At 37.6% G+C, this 19,615-nt stretch overlaps 2 protein-coding genes across 4 annotated transcripts in view; both read left to right on the forward strand.

The window, feature by feature from the left end:
- The window catches only part of GANC (glucosidase alpha, neutral C), a 30,477-nt gene extending 24,864 nt beyond the window's left edge, over nt 1-5,613 (forward strand). For all 3 annotated transcript variants that reach the window (XM_034417770.3, XM_034417772.3, XM_034417771.3), the window contains 5 exons: nt 1,103-1,177; nt 1,646-1,759; nt 2,129-2,241; nt 3,619-3,722; nt 5,097-5,613. In XM_034417770.3, coding sequence (XP_034273661.2) covers nt 1,103-1,177; nt 1,646-1,759; nt 2,129-2,241; nt 3,619-3,722; nt 5,097-5,209 — 519 coding nt within the window. In that variant the 3' untranslated portion in view covers nt 5,210-5,613. The remainder of the gene's footprint in view (nt 1-1,102; nt 1,178-1,645; nt 1,760-2,128; nt 2,242-3,618; nt 3,723-5,096) is intronic.
- An 11,350-nt stretch (nt 5,614-16,963) lies between these two features.
- The window catches only part of CAPN3 (calpain 3), a 31,411-nt gene continuing 28,759 nt past the window's right edge, over nt 16,964-19,615 (forward strand). The window contains exons 1-3 of the mRNA XM_087882227.1: nt 16,964-17,594; nt 18,776-18,845; nt 19,057-19,175. Coding sequence (XP_087738353.1) covers nt 17,304-17,594; nt 18,776-18,845; nt 19,057-19,175 — 480 coding nt within the window. The 5' untranslated portion in view covers nt 16,964-17,303. The remainder of the gene's footprint in view (nt 17,595-18,775; nt 18,846-19,056; nt 19,176-19,615) is intronic.

Consider the following 19,615-nt stretch of genomic DNA (forward strand, 5'->3'; position numbering starts at 1 on the left):
AAGCAACAGAAAAGTTCAGATTCTTTTTCGTGGTTACTTTTCAGGATAGGCAATTTTTTGCACTCTAGACATTTCTGGATTTCAACTTCCAAAATCTCTGGGAACTCAACAAGACAGCAGCAATAATATGCTTTTCCTTCTCTATTTGAAACGGATGGAAAATATACTAATATGAAAACTGCTTTCTGTGCAGCCTATTTTTATCATACTTTGCCAATAAAACTAGTAGCCTCATTTCCAGGGGTGAAATCCAGCAGGTTCTGACAGGTTCTGGAGAACTGGTAGCGGAAATTTTGAGTAGTTCGGAGAACCAGCAAATACCACCTCTGGCTGGCCCCAGAGTGGGGTGGGAATGGGGATTTTGCAGTATCCTTCCCCTGGAGTAGAGCTGGAATGGAGACTTTGCAGTATCCTTCCTCTGCCACGCCCACCAAGCCACGCCCACAGAACCGGTAGTAAAAAAATTTGGATTTCACCACTGCTCATTTCCCTAACAGAAAGGAGCACAAGTTATGTTTGGGTGGTTTAGGGGTGGAGAATTGTGTTGGGTGGGAATGTGTTTGGGGATTGTTATGTGTGATGGACTTGGTCTTTGGGTGTTAAGTGAATTTCGTTGTATGGGTATACTGTGTATACACGTACAATGACAATAAAGTTATTTATTTATTTATTCATAAGGCAGTAATTTTCTCTTCCTCTTCAAAAAGCAACCCTTTCTGTAGAGAGTCCTCTAGTGTACTAGCCAACTCTAAATCAGGATAATCGGCTGCTGCTTCAGGGAAGGGTTAGGGAGACTAGCATTTTTATTTTCTGGAATCCCATTTCTGGCCAATTGGTTAAATGGTTGAGTGGGAGTTTTGAGCTGAATAAATGTACAACAGTTTTTGAGAAAAATGTAAAATGGTGGATTCATTGATTATAGTTGTCCATGTGAAAACTTACTACTCTCAACTTAATGCTATTTTATGTGTTGCTTGATACTTCGAAATTGTTTGAGATTTATGCATTATTTATTGATTTGTTTTTCTATAAGGGTTCATATGGGATTTCTGTATCTAAAATCTAATTCCTGCTCATTTGTTTCCTTCTTATTATTTGACAGATTTGGTATGATTTCCGAAAATTTAGACGTCTGGAAGGTCATGGCATATTGAAGATCCCAGTAACACTGAACAATGTATATGCTTGTTTTAAGAATTTTTTAAAAAAAGCTTTATCTTCATTTTAATTTAATTAAAACTGGAGTTCTAGTTTAGTGAAATCTGTTTATTTAAATGTAGAATTTACAAAGATTTAAATCTAAAATGTGTAACTATCAATGTTCTGAATCAAATAGTATATGCTAAGCAGGAGCTAACTACAAAAAAGTATTTCATTGTCTACTTCCTTTGTCCAAAAATTATTTTATTGTACTTATTTACTGGCTGGGTTCATACAATATTTTAAGCCACAGTTTGTATGGCTTTGGCTTTGTATATTTGTATATATATATTTGTATATTTTATGACAAACATTGTGATTTGATTTATGGCTTACAATCCTGTGAGAATTCATCTAATGATGGTTAATTTAATAAGCTATGATTAAACAAACACTGTCTTAGTGTAATGTGTGAATCCAGCCACTATTTATTTTCTTTTTGCAGATTCCTGTATTTCAACATGGTGGGACTATTGTACCTCTAAAGATTTCTGTAGGAAAATCCACAGAATGGATGGTTGATGTTCCATATGAACTGCGTGCTGCCTTAGATTATAAGGTCCTATAAAACTATTTTTGTACGCACTATTATTTATAGTTAATTGTAAATGTACATAAAGTTATTTAAAATGAATAAGTATCATTTTTCAGTACTGATCTCTCATTCTCCATTTTAATGCCAATATGATTTTCGTTTTCATTTCTTTAATTAGCAGTAACTAAGACTACAGGAAAGTAAAGCAAAGTGGATTTTGCTGGGGAGAATCATAAACGTTCCCAATAAAGTGTCTATTTGTGTATGTGTTTGTGTGCACCTGCATGCTTGCTTGCTTGCTTGCATGTCTTGCCCCGATGTGCAGCTGGGCAAAACAACCAAATGATAGTGAATTTGATTTTAAAATAGTTCTGTGTTTTGCCTGATGTATAGGGATGTGCAACAGGTAAACTATACCTGGATGATGGCCACTCATTTCATTATCTCCATGAGAAACAGTTCCTGCTCAGAAAGTTCAGCTTCCATGAGAATGTCCTCTCCTCCAGGTAAAGTATATTCTAAATATGGAAGGAAGAATCCGAAAGTATTGATCATCATAGGCTCTTACATTGGCATTGCTCATCAGTTTCATGCTTCAGCTTATAAAGATCCAACAAACTGCAACTTTCAGTTCCTTCTCCCAAAAATGAATGGTTAGGATTACTTTCTTTCATCTATTTTGAATCACGGTTTGTTTTACTATGCTTGATTTTCTATGTTATGCAGGTAGTCCTCGACGTACAACTACAATTCAGCCCAAAATTTCTTTTGCTAAGTGTGACATTTGTTAAGTGAACTTTGCCCCATTTTGCAACCTTTCTTGCCACAGTTGTTAAGTGAATCATTGCAGTTCTTAAATTAGTAACACAGTTGTTAAGTGAATTTGGCTTCCTAATTGACTTTGCTAGTCAGAAGGTCACAAACTGTGATCACATGACCCTGGGACAGTGCAATCATCATTAATATGAGTCAGTTGCCAAGCGTCTGAATTTTGGTCACATGGCCATGGAGATGCTGCAACAGTTATAAGTATGAAAAATGGTCATAAGTCACTTTTTTCAGTGCTGTTGTAACTTTGGTCACTAAATGAACTGTTGTAAGTGAAGGACTACCTTTAATTAGCTGGTATACTCCTCACACTCACTGCAAATCATACAATCCATTCCAACTATGGTGTATGAATCCAGCCTGTTGAAGAACCAGAAAATCCCCTTCATCTTGGGTGATTATGATGTATATTACTAAAATAACTCAGAAAGAATGATTAGATTTGAACTATGTCATATCTGAGCAGATAAATCTCTACCATGCTCAGTTAATATAGTTGGGTTGTGACATGTCTAGAATCCAATCCAGGACAATCCAACTCCTGCAAACAGACAAGGTCTACATTGACAACTTTAAGGCCTGTGGACTTCAACTCTCAGAATTCCCCAGCCAGCCACAAGTCTTAAAGTTGCCAAAGTTGGACACTCCTAGACTACATTATGTTCTACCCCACCCTCCCCAATAAAAAGACATTCTATATAGGAGGGGGAAAAAATATTCTGTTGAATTTGATCTTTAGGCTGTTTTCTTCCCCTTTAGATTGCCATGTAATTCTTGGGGTACATTAGAATTTCTTTAGCTGATATTGAGTTAACATTATTGCTACAAAAAAGTGGAGGTAACTTTGTTTATTTTCTGTTGTATCCCTGTTTGTCCTCTGGAATCTCCATGTCTTTCAACAATCTCTAGCTTGAAAAAGCCCTTTAGAAAAAGCCCTTTCCTGCCACCATTTAGAAGGGAAGATACTATATTCCCTAGGGGAAAATTGCCAAAAGAAGTCGGCATTTTAATAACTAAAAATCCATTTTAAAAAACCACTGTCTTTGTTTTCTCAGATGTGCTAATGAAGAAGGGCTATTCCAGACAAAATGTATAGTTCAACAGATACTGATTTTGGGAATAAAAAAGGAGCCTTCTGTTGTGACAACAACCATGTTTGGTAAGAAACAGAAATAATCCAATTTCCAGTTTATTTGTTCGTTTCCACTCTAGACTCTCTAGGGCCGTGATGGCGAACCTATGGCATATGTGCCACAGGTGGCATGTGGAGCCATATCTGTGGGCACGCGAGCATTGCCCTAGCTCAGCTCCAGCATGCATGCGCGCGCCAGCCATCTGATTTTTGGGTCTTTCGGGCCCACCGGAAGTCGGGAAATGGTCCGTTTCCGGCCTCCAGGGGGGTGGGGAAGGCCATTTTTGCCCTCCTCAGGCTCCTAGAAAGCCCGGGGAGCCTGGGGAGGGCCTATCTGGCCCACCGTGCATGTGTGTGCCAAGAGCACGAACATGCATGGGGGGGCGGGACGCATTGAATTATGGATGTGGGCACCTGTGAGAGAGACCCCCACCACTCTCCCCCCACTTTTGGCACGCGACAGCAAAAAGGTTAGCTATCACTGCTCTAGGGCATTTGAAGCATTGCATTTCTCTCATTGGAAGAAACTGGATCTATTTATTTTAATTGTTTTATATGATCACCCTTCTCTTAAAAATGACTCTGAGTGGCTGACAAAGATTTTAAAAAATATAATGCAGAAACAATACAAAAATAAATATCACACTCACTTAAAATACAAAGTACTTGCCAAAGACACAATTCACCAACACTGTAGGTTCACCAATGTTGTACGACAGTGCACTGTAAGCTGCACTGAAAGCTTCAAGGCTTTCTAAAGGTGAGCAGAGTTGAGGCCAACTAAATCTTGTGTGGTTTGATATTCCAGAAGGTAGCTATTTCCTGGGTCTCACTAGATGACAATTCCTGAATTAAATGGAACTCCTGCAATTTCTATAACAAAATTCTTCTTTAATAAGTTCCATTCAACAAAGTTGTTTCCTAAAGACAAGATGACAACATTAAATTGATGGGTAATAACCAACATCTTGAATTGCTTCCAGAAGTAAACTGGAGCTAATGCACTTTATATAGCAGCAATGACAGATTAATATCACAGGATGTGCCAGTACTGCTTGTGCTGCTACTTTTGTTGTTGGAGCAACTCAACCGCTTTTCTTCATCCATTAGATGTAGATGTTTGAGTTGCTTTGCAGAGCAGGTTGGAAGGAATGCTTGGATATTAGTAAGTCCTGAACTTGCCCATATCTCACCAACATATCTCAAAAGACCACAAGAACATTCTCCTAAAGTGGAGAACAGAAGATAGTCCTAACAAGTGTTCACTCTGGAAGCATTTGCTTCAGATCAGAACAGAAAACTTGATTACAACTTTGTTTTTTGAGCAGATATATGACAACATTAATATGCATGGCTTACTTTAAATAAATGTTTATGTGCATTTCTTTAATTTCAATTCAGATGGAAAAGAAGACAAGACAGTGGCTTTCACATATGATAGCAGAAATTCTGTGCTGACCCTTCAAAAACTTTCCTTAAACATTGGCAATAACTGGGAACTTCGTATCAAATGAAAGTACAGCTTCAGATATGCTGACTCTGTAAACGGCTTAGAGAGGATTGTAAAGCACTGTGAAGCAGTATATAAGTCTAAGTGCTATTGCTATTCAGAGATGCAGATGAAAAACTGAAAAATAATACTTTGAACAATTTAGCATGGTTTTTTTTTAATGGATTTTTTTGAAGTAGACTGAACGCAATGTAACTACTGTTTGTATAATTTAATTGATTCACATTCAAAATGTTTTTCATGGATGAAAACTTTTTGATATTATTTGCAAAAACTGTTTCTTGGGGAAATTGGTCTTCTCCAGGATTTTGCAGTTCTGTATTAAATGTTTATATTTTTTGTATATCCGTGCAATGGTTCTCTTGCTTTTATAACACTTTTGCAGTAAATTATCTGCTTACGTTTTAATTGATGCACTGTTCTGTTTCTGGGTGGATTCTGTTTAGCAATTTGACACATTAATTCTGCCAAGAAGTTCTTAGAAAGAAGAAATATGAATGAGAATAGTTATAATAGGTATACATCTGCCACAGAGAGATTCTGCTTCATAAAGCATAAATGCATTTTTATATAAGGTAAAGACATCTTGAATTAATGAACTCTAGCCTTCTTTTAGTTGATGCACTTCAGATGTGTTGAATTATAGAATCCCCATAAAAATTGTGAGAATCAGCCTCCTATTATGTACAAAAAGAAACCCGAGGAATGATATGATAAACTGAAAGGGAATAGGAAAACAGTATCACAATAAGGAAACCAATTCAGGCTTTATTTTGCTGAGCAATTAATATTTCATATGGAAAAAAATTACCAAAAGTAACTTTTTCTGTTTGCAGAGCAGAGAAACATAATTGCCATTTCAGTATTAAAAGGGCCATATTTTAGAAGCGTCCAAAACATTCAGTCTCATGTTTTCACAACAAATGCCTCTTCTTTCAGAACATACCTGCTTATTGAGGCAGAACTTACTTGAGGAAAAAGTCTCAGGATATTTTTATATATATATATATAATATATATATATATATTTATATATTTATATATATTTATATATATATATACACACACGTACACATACATACATACACATACATACATATACATACATACATCATACAATGGACGTGTGTGTGTGTGTGTGTATTTTCTTTTATTATATGGTGGTGTGTCCCACATAGTAAAGATATAGCTATTAAAATTATGTAAACATGATGTAACATTTTTGATAAATATATTCTGCATAATAAAATACAGTTTGAAACATTATGTTCTATTGATATGTTTATATACTTATGTGTATATAGTCTTGTGGGTTTTTGTATCCTAACTATTTTTAAGTCTTGGTTTCCTAAATCTTCACCTATTCCTCAGATTCTATAGCTCTTGTAGCCAATCTCAGTCCATTTGAACATGAAGGCCTATTTTTTTCTACTCCTTTAAAGACTTGTGGATGGACTTTTTCTGCCTTCTTCTTTTCACCCTTCCTCCCCCCCACCCCCAAGCTCCACCAACATCCAGTCCTCTATTCCTGGAGCCAGTTTGTAGAGCTCTGCACCTGGGGTGCTGCATGCAATGAGCTTGGTTTATAAACTTGCTTGGTTTGGGGAATGAGGCTGTTTTTCTCTCCCCATTTTTCAGTGGTCATACAGCTTCAAGAATTGACTGTTTTCTCCTGCTGCTAAAGTACTTGGCTCTGTGTGTGAACCTGGTGCCGAAGCCAATGATGGACACCAGACACGAGGTGCAGGTTTTCTAATTGCTTTTTATTGGAGTACTCCAAGGAAAAGTGCTCCTGGCCAAAAGGATTAAGAAAGATTTATACATTTTCACTAAAGAAAAAGAGAAAAAGGCGGGTCGAGGCAGGATAATAAGAAATATCATCTAATAAGCATTTTAGTTATAATCATTCAATTTGTTCTATTGGTCTCTAGCTGTTCCTATTCCTAAACCCCAGGAGTTATCTAATACACATTTTATTTGCTGCAGGCCATCTCTGTTCCTAATTTTTAGCTGAGACAAATGGTCTAACTCTTGTTACTTTTGTCAGCTTTCTAACTACCCAGAATTGTTACAAGATTTACACATGCATATTTCCTGTAGATAAGCATTCTTTGTTCTTGCCAGACAGACTCCACAATTACAGTCTTCCTGGTTTACTTTCAAGTGTGTGCCATGACCTGGCTTTATTTTAGCAGACAGCCCATCATTGTTGAAATCTTCTTTTCCCAGATCTCTGCTGTCTTCCTAGTTAACTTGACACACCCAATGCTAAACTATGTGGTAAGTGATTTAAGTTTTGGCAATATCTGGGAATGCCACTTGAAGATGATTCACTTGTTGCAAAAGGCACATGATGCAGAACAATTAAAACTCAGACCACACGTTTTCTGAATAGTTTTTATCCCAGAGCTATAATTGCACTCAACAATGAACTAAAGGGTCACCAACAGTGAGCTGTTGGACAGTATTACTTGGTCTGTTGTGTGGATATTTGGGTGGTTTAGGGGTGGGGAATTGTGGTGGGTGGGAGTGTGTTTGGGGATTATGTGTGTTGGACCTGGTCTTTAAGTGTTAAGTGAATTTCGTTGTATGTGTATACTGTGTATACACATACAATGAAATAAAGTTTATTTATTTATTGATGTTCTGAAAAATAATCAGCAACTAGGGCTTTACCCTTTGCAACTTTTTAACTTTCTGGAGTTCTCTTCTTTGTTAAGAAAGATGTGAAAAATACTACAGAATTTGCAGCTTCAAAAAATTTTCTTAATGTTTTTCAATACTTTTGTGAGTTAACATGGACTTATTTGCATTCTTAAGTGAAATTTACACACACAATAGCATTGTCTTTTCTTTTTTTTTGCCAGCCTTTAAATTCCTGCAGCCATTCATTTTGAAATAATGGAATATATCATGTTTTTATTTTTATTTTTCCTTCAGCAACTCTTCACTTCAATCATCATTTTAGGGGTTGTATTACTATATATATGTATGTATTACTAAATTGGAACTTGAAAGCATGCAAGCACATACACTGAAATCAAAGATAATCTACAGGTAGACCTCAACTGACAACCACAATTGAACTTGGAAGTTTGGTCATCAAAGTTTGCAGTTTGCAGTTTAAGTCGAGTCACTATGTGACCAGCCTTGATTTTTATGACTGTTTTTACAATGGATGTTAAGTGAGGCACTGCAGTCACTAAGCGAATCATATCTGAATCTGGCTTATCCAACATTTTTGCTACAAAACAGCAAAAGAAGTCATGAAATACAACCTCATGACTGAACATGGGGTCAAAAAATAACTGAGCAACTGGTCATAAATGAAAGCCAGTTTTCAAGTGCCTGAAATGCATTCATGCAACCATAACTTTATTATAACGGACATACCATCGTTATGATCATGAATCATAAATAACTTTTTTTTCAGTATGTCATAACTTCAAATTATTGTTAAGCATCATGTTGAGGACTATCTGTAAAGTTGAGGATTTCTTGTTGCCATCACAGGTCTGGGCAGGTCTTCCCTGTTGGTGAATGGAGTGAGTAGGCACACTTGTCTTCAGTAGATTGGCCAAAGAATGGGGATGTGAAGGAGCAGGGTCTTCTAGCTGAGCCATGCCCATCACACTCTGCAGCAACTAGAAATCTGGGAAACTGTGAGTTCTAGTCTCAACTTAGGTATGAAAGCCAGTTGGGTGACTTTGAGCCAGTCACACACTCTCAGTCCAGCTCACCTCATAGGATTGTTGTTATAGGGAAAATAGAATGAGGAAAGAATATCAGATGTGGTTGCCACCTTGAATTATTAAAAAATAATAATGGGGGGAAAACCCTCAAAAACAAATCTCACAGACCTGTCTGGGGCTGCATGTTCGTGTCGTTCGTTTTAGAGGAATGAAGGTGCTTCTGCCAGCCAATCGGGTGACAAACTGGGAGAGTCAATTGCAAGTGACACTTAGGAGAAGGAAGATGTGTCAGTCAATAAGGTGGCCACTATAATACTGACCTTGCACTCTGGACTGCAAAACAAATTTAGTATTATATGTGTATCATACACATACTGAATTTGTTTGCAATCTGCAGCTGTGTCAATCAATACATAACAATATAACATATAAAAAGTAAAGGTTCCCCTCACACATATGTGCTAGTCATTCCGGACTCTAGGGGGCTCATCTCCGTTTCAAAGCCAAAGAGCCAGCACTGTCCAAAGACGTCTCTGGTCATGTGGCCGCCATGACTAAACACCAAAGGCGCACGGAATGCTGTTACTTTCCCAGCAAAGGTGGTCCCTATTTTTCTACTTGCATTTTTTATGTGCTTTTGAATTGCTAGGTTGGCAGAAGCTGGGATAAGTAACAGAGCTCACCCCATTACGTGGCACTAGGGATTCGAACCGCTGAACTGCCGACCTTTCGATCAACAAGCTCAGCATCTTAGCCACTGAGCCACCCCATCCCTTTTAATATAACATATAGAAAAATTTAAATTTCATTAAATTTTAAAATAAAAAACCTAAAACCCAAACAGGGATTGAAAAATCCATATCTAGGGTTAAAAACCCACTACTGGCAATTGTGTCACACACATTCACACACACACTTGCTTTCAGTTCTTTTTTTTTTTTTAATATAATAAAGTCTCCAATTAAGGAAAGGGTGGGGCTGTTTTAATCCTCCTTCTCAGGTAGCTCCAAAACTCTGGATCCCAAGAGGGATAAAAATGCCTTGCTCACTTCACAAAGTAAGTTCACTCTTCCACTCTTCATTTAAAGCTTTATAAGACTGTAGTATGTATGTGGATCTTCCCAGGGCAAGATTTTTCTGCCTAGTAACGCAGCTTCTGGGTTCCATTCACAGAAACCAAATCCCAAGTAGGGAGAGGAAATAACTAGATTCTCCCACATGCAGAAGTATGCTCAGCTTCTGGATGCTTTCATAGAATTTAAGTCAATCAGCAGATGAAGCCTGTTTTTCTATAGAGGGTACATCTCGCAGATCCTGTTTGTCCAAAGAAATTACTAGCGCTGCACTTTAAGCTGCTAAATATAAATTGATCTTTGCTAGACTGCTTTACATGGAATCTTAAAGAACTCTCCCACTTCATTCCATTGAACTATTTTTGGGAACTGGTTTGAGAGCAGATGATACCACCACTTTCCCTTTTGGATGGGAGATTATATAGGAGCCTCATGTATTATATTCTGTGATGAAGAATAGGCAAGATATAAAAATGTTGTTTGCATTTTTGTGGGCATGTCACAACATACAGGTCTGCATATGATCTTGGCATCTGTTGAGCTTTTAAAACATTTGCGGTTCCAAGTACATGTTTAATAATGTCTGCTGAAAACTAGTGCTAACAGTGCATCTTTACTGAATTCAGTGGTAGTTACCTTCTATGCTATTATAAATCAACTCTATGGACAGAGTGGTTGGGTGAAATTGCTTTGTGGTGTTTTTTTTTGTATGCCATCCTGCCATTTTTGATACAATATCTATACAAATATGGAGCTGCTGGGGGTTTTTTTTCCCTCAAAGCCCAGCAAGCATTGGGCTGAAGAGCTCACTATCTGTGTATCTGTCCCTTTCTTCCAGGAAGATAACATAATTGTCTTTCAGAATTTTGGAAGCCAACAATCCTAAGAGGGCAAATTTCAGTCAAACGTTTATGCGAAAATTTCAGGGAACCTCAGCCGAGGCCTGAGACTCATCAGGCTTCTGAGCAGAGAAGTGGACTGGTGACATATGGGGGAAGAACTCTTTCACTAAAAGAGGCAAAAGTTAAAACTCTAAACTACATTTTAAAAAAAGTACACACAAAAGTACTTTCTGCTGTGCCTTTCTCTCATGTTTTTCTCTAAACAGTTTAAGCCCATAGAAGGACACGAGATCAAGTCTAAATATTTGATCTACAGCAGGGATCTGCAACCTTAAACACTCAAAGAGCCATTTGCACCCGTTTCCCACAAAAAAGAAAACACCGGGAGCCACAAAACCCTTCCTGTGCCTCACTATTTCTTGAGTGGCCACAAAACTAGCGTATGTAGTTGAATTAAATGTTCTGTTTTCTTCTGAAACTTTTTCTTTTCTTAAATTTATCCATGGTTGGCCTACTGGGGGTTGAAAAGCTCAATAAATTGCGTGCCGGCGGGTGTCGCACATTGGTGGTTGTGACACATATTTTGAGTGACAGGGAGCCGCAGCAGGGGGTGAAAGAGCCACATTCGGCTCCAGAGCCACAGGTTGCTGACCCCTGATCTACAGGAAAGTTGAAATAAAATGGAATGCCAAAACTATCATAGAAATAACAAAAGAGATCCAGCCAAGCCAGACATATTTTATATTCTTTCTTTATTTTCTTTATTTCATATTTTATTTTTATTTTTTTTAATCACAGCATCCCCATGGTTGTGTTATCCCAACACTTCGATGAACACTTGGCAAAATAAGAATTTCTGCCCAAGCTCCTGATAATGTTACTAGAAAACGTATAGCATATTTAGGCCAAAACAACTGTATTCAGAGCAACATAAGCAATTCTTCTAAGGGGGTACAATATATGTGCCAACAGTATTTAAGCTATATGTACCAACTCCAGTTCCACAATTTTATTCCCATATTCCCCTGTACTAAATAATCCTTTACTGAGGGAGTTTTATTCCCTTTTCTTTTTTTCAGTCAGACTGTTTAATGCAATTTCAGGGCTTATCTTTGTGTATTCTACTGGCCTCGGATATTATGCTAACACAAATAACTTACCCAGATACTGGATAGCATAAATAAGTCTTTCAGAAGCACAGATAAAATGCCCCCTTAAAGTGGAGGTCTTAGTGTCGCTAGAATTCATAGAACTGCTAAATTGGTAAGTACATTTTGCAAACAGTGTATTTACCACAAAAATACTGGTCTGTTATGCTTGGAGCTGCAGGTTTTTTGTACATTTGCACTTTGTTATCAAGAACCTTTGCACAAACTAAGAGAATATTAATACATAAAGTTCTCATTTAGCAACAGCCTTGGATAGCAACCTTTCACAAATACAATGGTAATAATAACAAAGGTAATTCAGGTAGTCTTTGACTTATGAGTTTTCATTTAGTGACCATTCAAAATTGCAATGGCGCTGGGAAAAAAAGAAGATCTAACACCAGTCTTTTCAGTTGCAATATACTCATGGTTGTGTGATTCCAATTTGTGTGCTTAGCAGCTGGCATATATTTATGGAGGGAAACCCAATCGCCATTTACAACATTCTCAGCTGGCTTCTGATCAGCAAAGTCAGTGGGAGAAGCCAGATTCACTTAACAACTGCAGCAAAAAAGATTGTAAACTTGGGCACAGTCATGTGATGATTCATTTAACAAAGGACAAAAAATTCTGATTCCAATTGCAGTCATAAGTTGAGAACTACCTGTAAACAATTCATTTTCAGACCAATTAGTGCATTTAGTGCACAGTGTGAAACTGATTAATATCTGGTCAGTTTCAGGCAACAGCTGGGAGCTGGAGGGAAGTTCTAATGAAGTAATTAAGGTCACAGAGTGCTGTTAACTTGCCATTAACCCAGGAGTGGGTTCTACTTACCTTTATTACCAGTTCGCAACAGGACTGGGCGCATGCACTCGCTTTTCAAAACCTACGTTTTTATTTTCATTTTTATTTATTAATTAAATATACATAGCCACACATCTCACCAAAGTGACTGTGGTTGGAAGTTTGGATATGTAAATTTTCTTTTTTTAAAAAAAAAGTTTTTTATTAGTAATTCAAAATTAAAAACATTGGACATAGATATGACATCACTGGTCTCAAGCATGTTCCAACACTTTAAGTTAATACATAATATACTAATGATGATATAATAATATATTCCTTACACCTTATACGTTATTTAAACATGGTATAATATTAATCATTTATACCTTATTTCTATACATATCCATACCTACATATACCTATCTATACAATTCACATACATATTTATCTATAATAACGTATATAATTCTAGTCTAACACTACACATTTGTCTCGACTATCCTTCTTTTATCTAACCATTCACAGAATTTTGCCCAGATTTTATAGTACAATGTTTCGCTTTTATCCTTGAGTTCCAAGGTGAGTCTATCCATTTCTGCGCAGTTGAAAATTTTTAGTAGTATTTCCTCTTCATTTGGGGTATCTTTCTCTTTCCACTTCTGCACAAAAGCTATCCATGCCGCTCTAAGTATATGCAGTGGAAGATAATTCATGTCTTTCTTGTAGATACGTAAATATTCATTGCTCTGCCAAAGGATAAATATTTTATTTAAATAGCAATTGTATAATTTAAATCTTGAGATAAATATTGTTTCAAGGTACATTTTGGACAATTTGGAACAAATCTATAGTTAATAAAAATGAACTTTAAATTTATAAAAAGTCTTTGAAGTGTGGTCCCTGTTAAAGAATAAGAGGGAAAGAGAATATTATAAATTCTAAAATTTAAGACCTTATTCATAATTTCAGTAAGACTTACTTACCACTACATGTGAATATGGATTTAGTTCTGGTCTAAAAGCCAGTTCTTATCCAATTGGTAGCATATCAGATTCATGACGGCATGACAGAGTATTTAACCAAAAAGAAAAAAAAAATCCCTGCTGACAGGGATTTCACAGTACTCACCATATTTAAAAATAGGTGTTATGATTACTTTGCCATAGAGTGTTCAATTAATGCAAGGTTGGGAGATGAGAGTGCAGAATGACTGCCAGCTATTCATTTGTGCCTCTGCCAGAATGACTTGAATTTTTACTAGAATAAATCAGGGAAGGAAAGTATCCAAAATCTTCCACAAGTTGCAGAAATATATCGCGGGTGCTGTTCTAACTGTGCAATAATTTCAATCACTTTTGTCTTCCCATACCAATGAGCTTAAGTTGCTTCTAGTATTTCCTGCTGCAAGAGAACCACATACGCAGGTCTTGTAATAACTAAATTAGTAGATACCAATAGAAAGCAGAATGTGGAAGTAAACATGTCAGTTGGGAAAGCATTTGCAATGAAATAGTGATATTATGGACACTGAATACAGCAACCTATACAGTATACCCGCAAATCCTGCTATGCTATCTCAGTGTGGTGGGGCCATCCATCTCATTCTGCAAAGTAATTCTGGGAAGTTTATAGTTAAAAATATTACCAGAAGGAATGAGTTAAGAATGCTGGGAGTGTACATCAAGAGAATATACTCCCAGCAAGGTTATCCAAGATGTGAAAGTCATTTCAGTTGCCCAGAAAAAGCAAACATCCATCCTAGCCAACAGATTGGAAGAGGTCATTCCGCATACCAATAAAAAAGAAAGGAAAGTTGACAGTGTATGCAAACTGTTGTATAATATTCTTAATTTCAAAATAATGCTTAGCATCATTCAAAGCAATTTACAGCGCTACATGGAGAGGAAAAATGCCAGTGGTTCATCCTGGCTTTCGAAAAGGCTGAGGAATAAGAGACATTATTGTTGATGCACACTGGAAAATTAAGACGAGTACAGAAAAGAAGTCAGTTATGTACTTCGCTGGTTATAGAAAAGCCCTCAATTGTGTCTACCATATCCAGCTGTGGAATGTACTTAGAAAAGTGGGAATCCCAGAATACCCCATGTCCTCGTGCATAATCTATACAGAGAAGGAAAAGCTGATTTTAAAAAACTAACATAGTATTTTTTTTTTTAATTTGATTTATATGCCGCCCTTCTCCGGAGACTCAGGGCGGCTTACAATGTGCTAAGCAATAGCCTTCATCCTTTTGTATATTTATACAAAGTCAGCTTATTGCCCCCACAACTGGGTCCTCAATTTACCTACCTTAGAAAGGATGGAAGGCTGAGTCAACCTTGAGCCTGGCGAGAGTCGAACCTGCAGTAATTGCAGGCAGCTGGTCTTAATAACAGGGTACTTTAGACCACTGTACTACCAAGGCTCCTTGGTATTGATTAAGAGTCTCAAGAACAAGCTTTGCCAGCTAATTTCATGAAGGTGAAACAAACAGCAAATGTCCCCTTTGTAATGAAAAGCATGAAACAGTTGGCCACTTGATTAATGATTGCAGCAAAATTTCACCAACTGACTACAAGTAACGTCATGACCAAGTAGCCAGAATTATTAATTGGAAACTTTGCCAGAGGGTTGGATTTGAATGTAATAAAAACTACTGGCACCATCAAGTTCAGACGGTTTTGGGAAATGAGCAGGTTATGATTTTATGGGACTCTAAGATCCAAGCAGACAGAAATATTGTTCATAGCATACCAGTTATTGGAAAGATGGAAGTCTGGTTCATATCAGGTGCTGCTAGGACTGAGGAAAAACAGTTGGAAAAATGAAATTATAGCATTTGAAGAGATAAGAGGAGAAGGAGCCCATAACTAAGGAAGGACCATCTTATATTCCCCAGAATGTCCCATTTCTCTTCCAGATCCTACTCAGTTGTTTTGTGGAGTCATGTAATTTCTTGGAAGTTAATTTTCTGAATCAAAAATGCTTTATAATATTTTGGACATAAAGTTCTAGATCCATGATGGCGAACCTATGGCACATGTGCCACAGGTGGCACGCGGTGCTCTCTCTGTGGGCACGCGAGCCGTTGCCCCAATTCAGCTCTGCTGCACATGTGTGTGCACCTCCCAGAAGCCAGCTGGTCATCAGGTCACTGCTGTGCATGCAGGAGGCGGGGTAGAGCAGGGGCGGGGCTGCGCACACATGCGCAGGGTGCAAGCAGAGGGCACATGCACATGCAGGGGGGCTCATGCGAGGGCCGCACACACATGCACGGGGCCGCGTGCTAATTCGCGTGAATGCTTTGGGCACTCGGTCCTGAAAAGGTTAGCCATCACTGTTCTAGATGATGTGAGAGCAGATTATGTTCACATCATTTGTGGGTTCCACTTACCTTTGCTTCCAGTTTGGAATCGGGAGTGCGTGTGTGTGCGTGCTTGCTTCACGGCACTTCTGTGCATGCACAGAATCTTCTGTGCATGTGCAGAGCATCCGTAATGATGTCCAGGTGGGTGGGTGGAGCCTCCCGCTGCCGCCATTACCGGTTCGCCCAAACTGGGGCGAACTGGTAGAAACCCACCACTGGTTCACATGCCTTATGGACTTTTTGCTAGAAAAAATGAATTTATGGGTTTGATGTTTAGAAACTAGTAGATTATGGAAATCAGGAAACTATGTTATATAGAGAAGGTATATAGGGAGAGTGTAAAATATAAATGTACTTGTAACTGTTGTTAAAAAATTGGAAATTGTTTATTTATAACCCTTCCTTCCCTCTCTCTTCTCCTCGTCTTCACATTTTTATTTCTTTCTTTACACTTTTTACTTACTTATTCTTTTCCTCCCTTACTTTTTTCTTTCAAAATTTGCATAGTTTTTATTCTGTTAAACATTTTTTTATTAAAAATAATCAGAAAGGAACATTCCTTCTTTGGAAAGGTTTGTCTTGCTTTTAGCACATCTCTATATTGGATGCATCACTGTAAAATGAATTGTATCAGAATAAGGTTACATCATCCTGTAATTTTTGTATATGGAGTTACTTACTTCTAAATGCTGGTTAAAAAGTGGTGTAAGGTTCCCTGGCATTTGCACTTGCACTTGCACTTGCATTTGCACTCGCAATCTTACTGAAAGATCCAACCCTGAGAAGGGATCTTTCCTCATCCCCTCCTCCATGCCAATATGCTTCCTAAGAGTTTATTTTTAGCTGTCAGAACTGCAACCTTTACAAAGCATGCCACAGCTACCCTCACACACATGAATCCGGGGATGGAAGTTACTCTACAAATTTGCTTCCTGCTAAAATGAGGATTTTAACATGAAAGGACAGAGTAACTGTTGTGAGAATCTCAGGATAAGATCTATACAACCCGGTGGCATCAATCTTCCTAAAATTGTTTGAAGTCTTGCAAAAAAGGAAGAGAAAAAAACTCAGTCTGCAGAAGAGATTGTGCAACGCCATTTCTTCTTTTTTTCCCCACTTCCTTCCAGGTCCTAGTTTCTTTTTCAATTGTTATAATTTAATGGATAGTTTTGCTTCAATTTGATCTAGATGCCGTCCACTGTCAGTAGCACTGTTGTTCAAAAGACTGGCTCTGAACCAATTCCCTGTCAGCATGCTGCCACAACTACAGAAACAGGTGCTGGAACAGGAGGGATCTATTCTGCTATCCTCAGCCGCAACCAGCCGATCACTGAAGTCAAGGAGAAAACCTTTCATGAGCTTCATAAGAAGTGCATTGAGAAGAAGATTCTTTATGAGGATCCAGATTTTCCAGCTAATGACAGCTCCCTTTTCTTCAGTCAAAGGCTTCCAGTCAAATTTGAGTGGAAAAGACCATCAGTGAGTAGGTCTCTTGTCTGATCTAAAGATTAGCATATGCTTAATATTTGCAAGTCATCTAGGTAATATTATTTCAATATTACCTATGAAATCTTTGACAGATCTTGGAAAGTTACAGTCAATAACTTAGGCATGGACAAGAAGTCGAGGTCAGAAAAAAAATAATTAACAGCTGAATTTAATGAATATGATTACTTAACACATATTTCATAATTTCTCACTTCCATCATTTAAAAAAATTACCTTTTAGTAGCCACTTTTTTTGTGGCATTTGGGGGACCATAAGCACCCCTGTATAGAATGACATTGTGAGAATGCATAGATAATTTTAAAAGACTATCTGGAAAACAAGAATTTGAGGTAGCACATTTGCTTGTTCCCTCAAAGTTAGCAATATGTTGTTGTGCAGCAAGGTCCACCCCTTTTGTATATGCCCTGTGTCATCAGTCAGACGCAAGAAAGGAGTGCAGCTGGCAACGTGATGGCAGGATGAAGCAAAATCCAGTAGATATCCATGGCATAGGCCGGTGTTTCTCAACCTTTACAACTTTAAGATGTTTGGACTTCAATTCCCAGAATGGCTGGCTGTGGAATTCTAGAAGTTAAAATCCGCTCATCTTAAAATTGCCAAGATTGAGAAACATTGGTATAGGCTAAGTTATGGGGGAATATCTACCCAGAAGACTTATTACACTAATGTGATGCATGGACAAATTTAGAGTAACCAGAATGTTCTACAGCAATGTTTCTCAATCCTAGAAACTTTAAGATGTGTGATTATGTTCGCTGGGCTTTTGTGACTGAGGAATTCTGGAAGTTGAAGTCCACATGTCTTAAAGTTGCTAAGGTTGAAAAACAATGCTCTAGTAAAAAGTCTGATGTTCTTATGCAGAAACTGAAGCCTTTGATCACAAAATTTTGCATGTATTTTCAGTCCTGCTGTGATTATACAAGTCAATGCTACATTTTGGAGTTATCACTTAGATAACTTCAATGTTGTTGCTTATTAACCCTTTCAATATGTATGAATTGATTCCTACCGAAGGCACTATTTTGATCACAAAGCATCAAAAAGTTTTCATGAGTGGCAGACAATTTTTTTTTTTTTGCAATCCTTAATTATCGAAGTGGAAGTGTGTGTGTGTGTGTGTGTTTCTCATCAGTGTATTTCTTTTATCTAGGAAATCTGTGAGAATCCACGTTTTATCCTTGGTGGAGCTAATAGGTCTGACATTTGTCAAGGAGAACTAGGTATGAAATCCTTTCTTTGCAACTGTTTAGGTTTTAAAACATTTTGTTTATCCAATTCATTTATCAGTTACTACTTTCTAATTAATATATGTGGTAAGCATATGTGGAAAAACAAAAATATGATTACTGGTGTAAAGTCTAATGATTCAGTTGCTTGCATTCTTTTTCATTTTGACACTGAATTTGTCCAACCCTGTTTATTTTCTTTCAGGGGATTGTTGGTTTCTGGCTGCCATTGCTTGTCTGACCCTGAATGAAAAATTATTGTTTCGGGTCATTCCAGAAGGTCAGACCTTCACAAAAGATTATGCTGGGATTTTTCACTTCCAGGTATATATTGTAAAATAGATCCAAGATGATGTTCCTTTCTGCATTTCCACTATGATCTACTAATTACTAGACAATAACTCAGAAGTACACCCAGAAATGAAAAGCCTATATTAATCACTATTTTGCTAATGTCAGAATAATGCAGTATATGTATGTTCTCACTGTGCCCCATATGCAGAACTAGTAACTTCTGTGTAGTTTAAAGGAAAATGGATAGTTTCCTGAAAGGAAAATGGATTGTACATATATACCATTCCAATAGATTGTATAGGGCAGGGATCAGCAACCCTTGGCTCTGGAGCCGCATGTGGCTCTTTCATCCCTCTGCTGCGGCTCCCTGTGGCCACCACAATTTTGAGAGTAGCTTGCGGTTATGGGAAGGAAAAGCATGGCACACCAGGAAAAGACTCTATGGCAAGGGGCTGATTTTTCAGTCAGCT

The sequence above is a fragment of the Pantherophis guttatus genome, chromosome 1, assembly GCF_059756535.1.
Source record: "Pantherophis guttatus breed Tessera chromosome 1, ASM5975653v1, whole genome shotgun sequence".
Taxonomy (NCBI): domain Eukaryota; kingdom Metazoa; phylum Chordata; class Lepidosauria; order Squamata; family Colubridae; genus Pantherophis; species Pantherophis guttatus.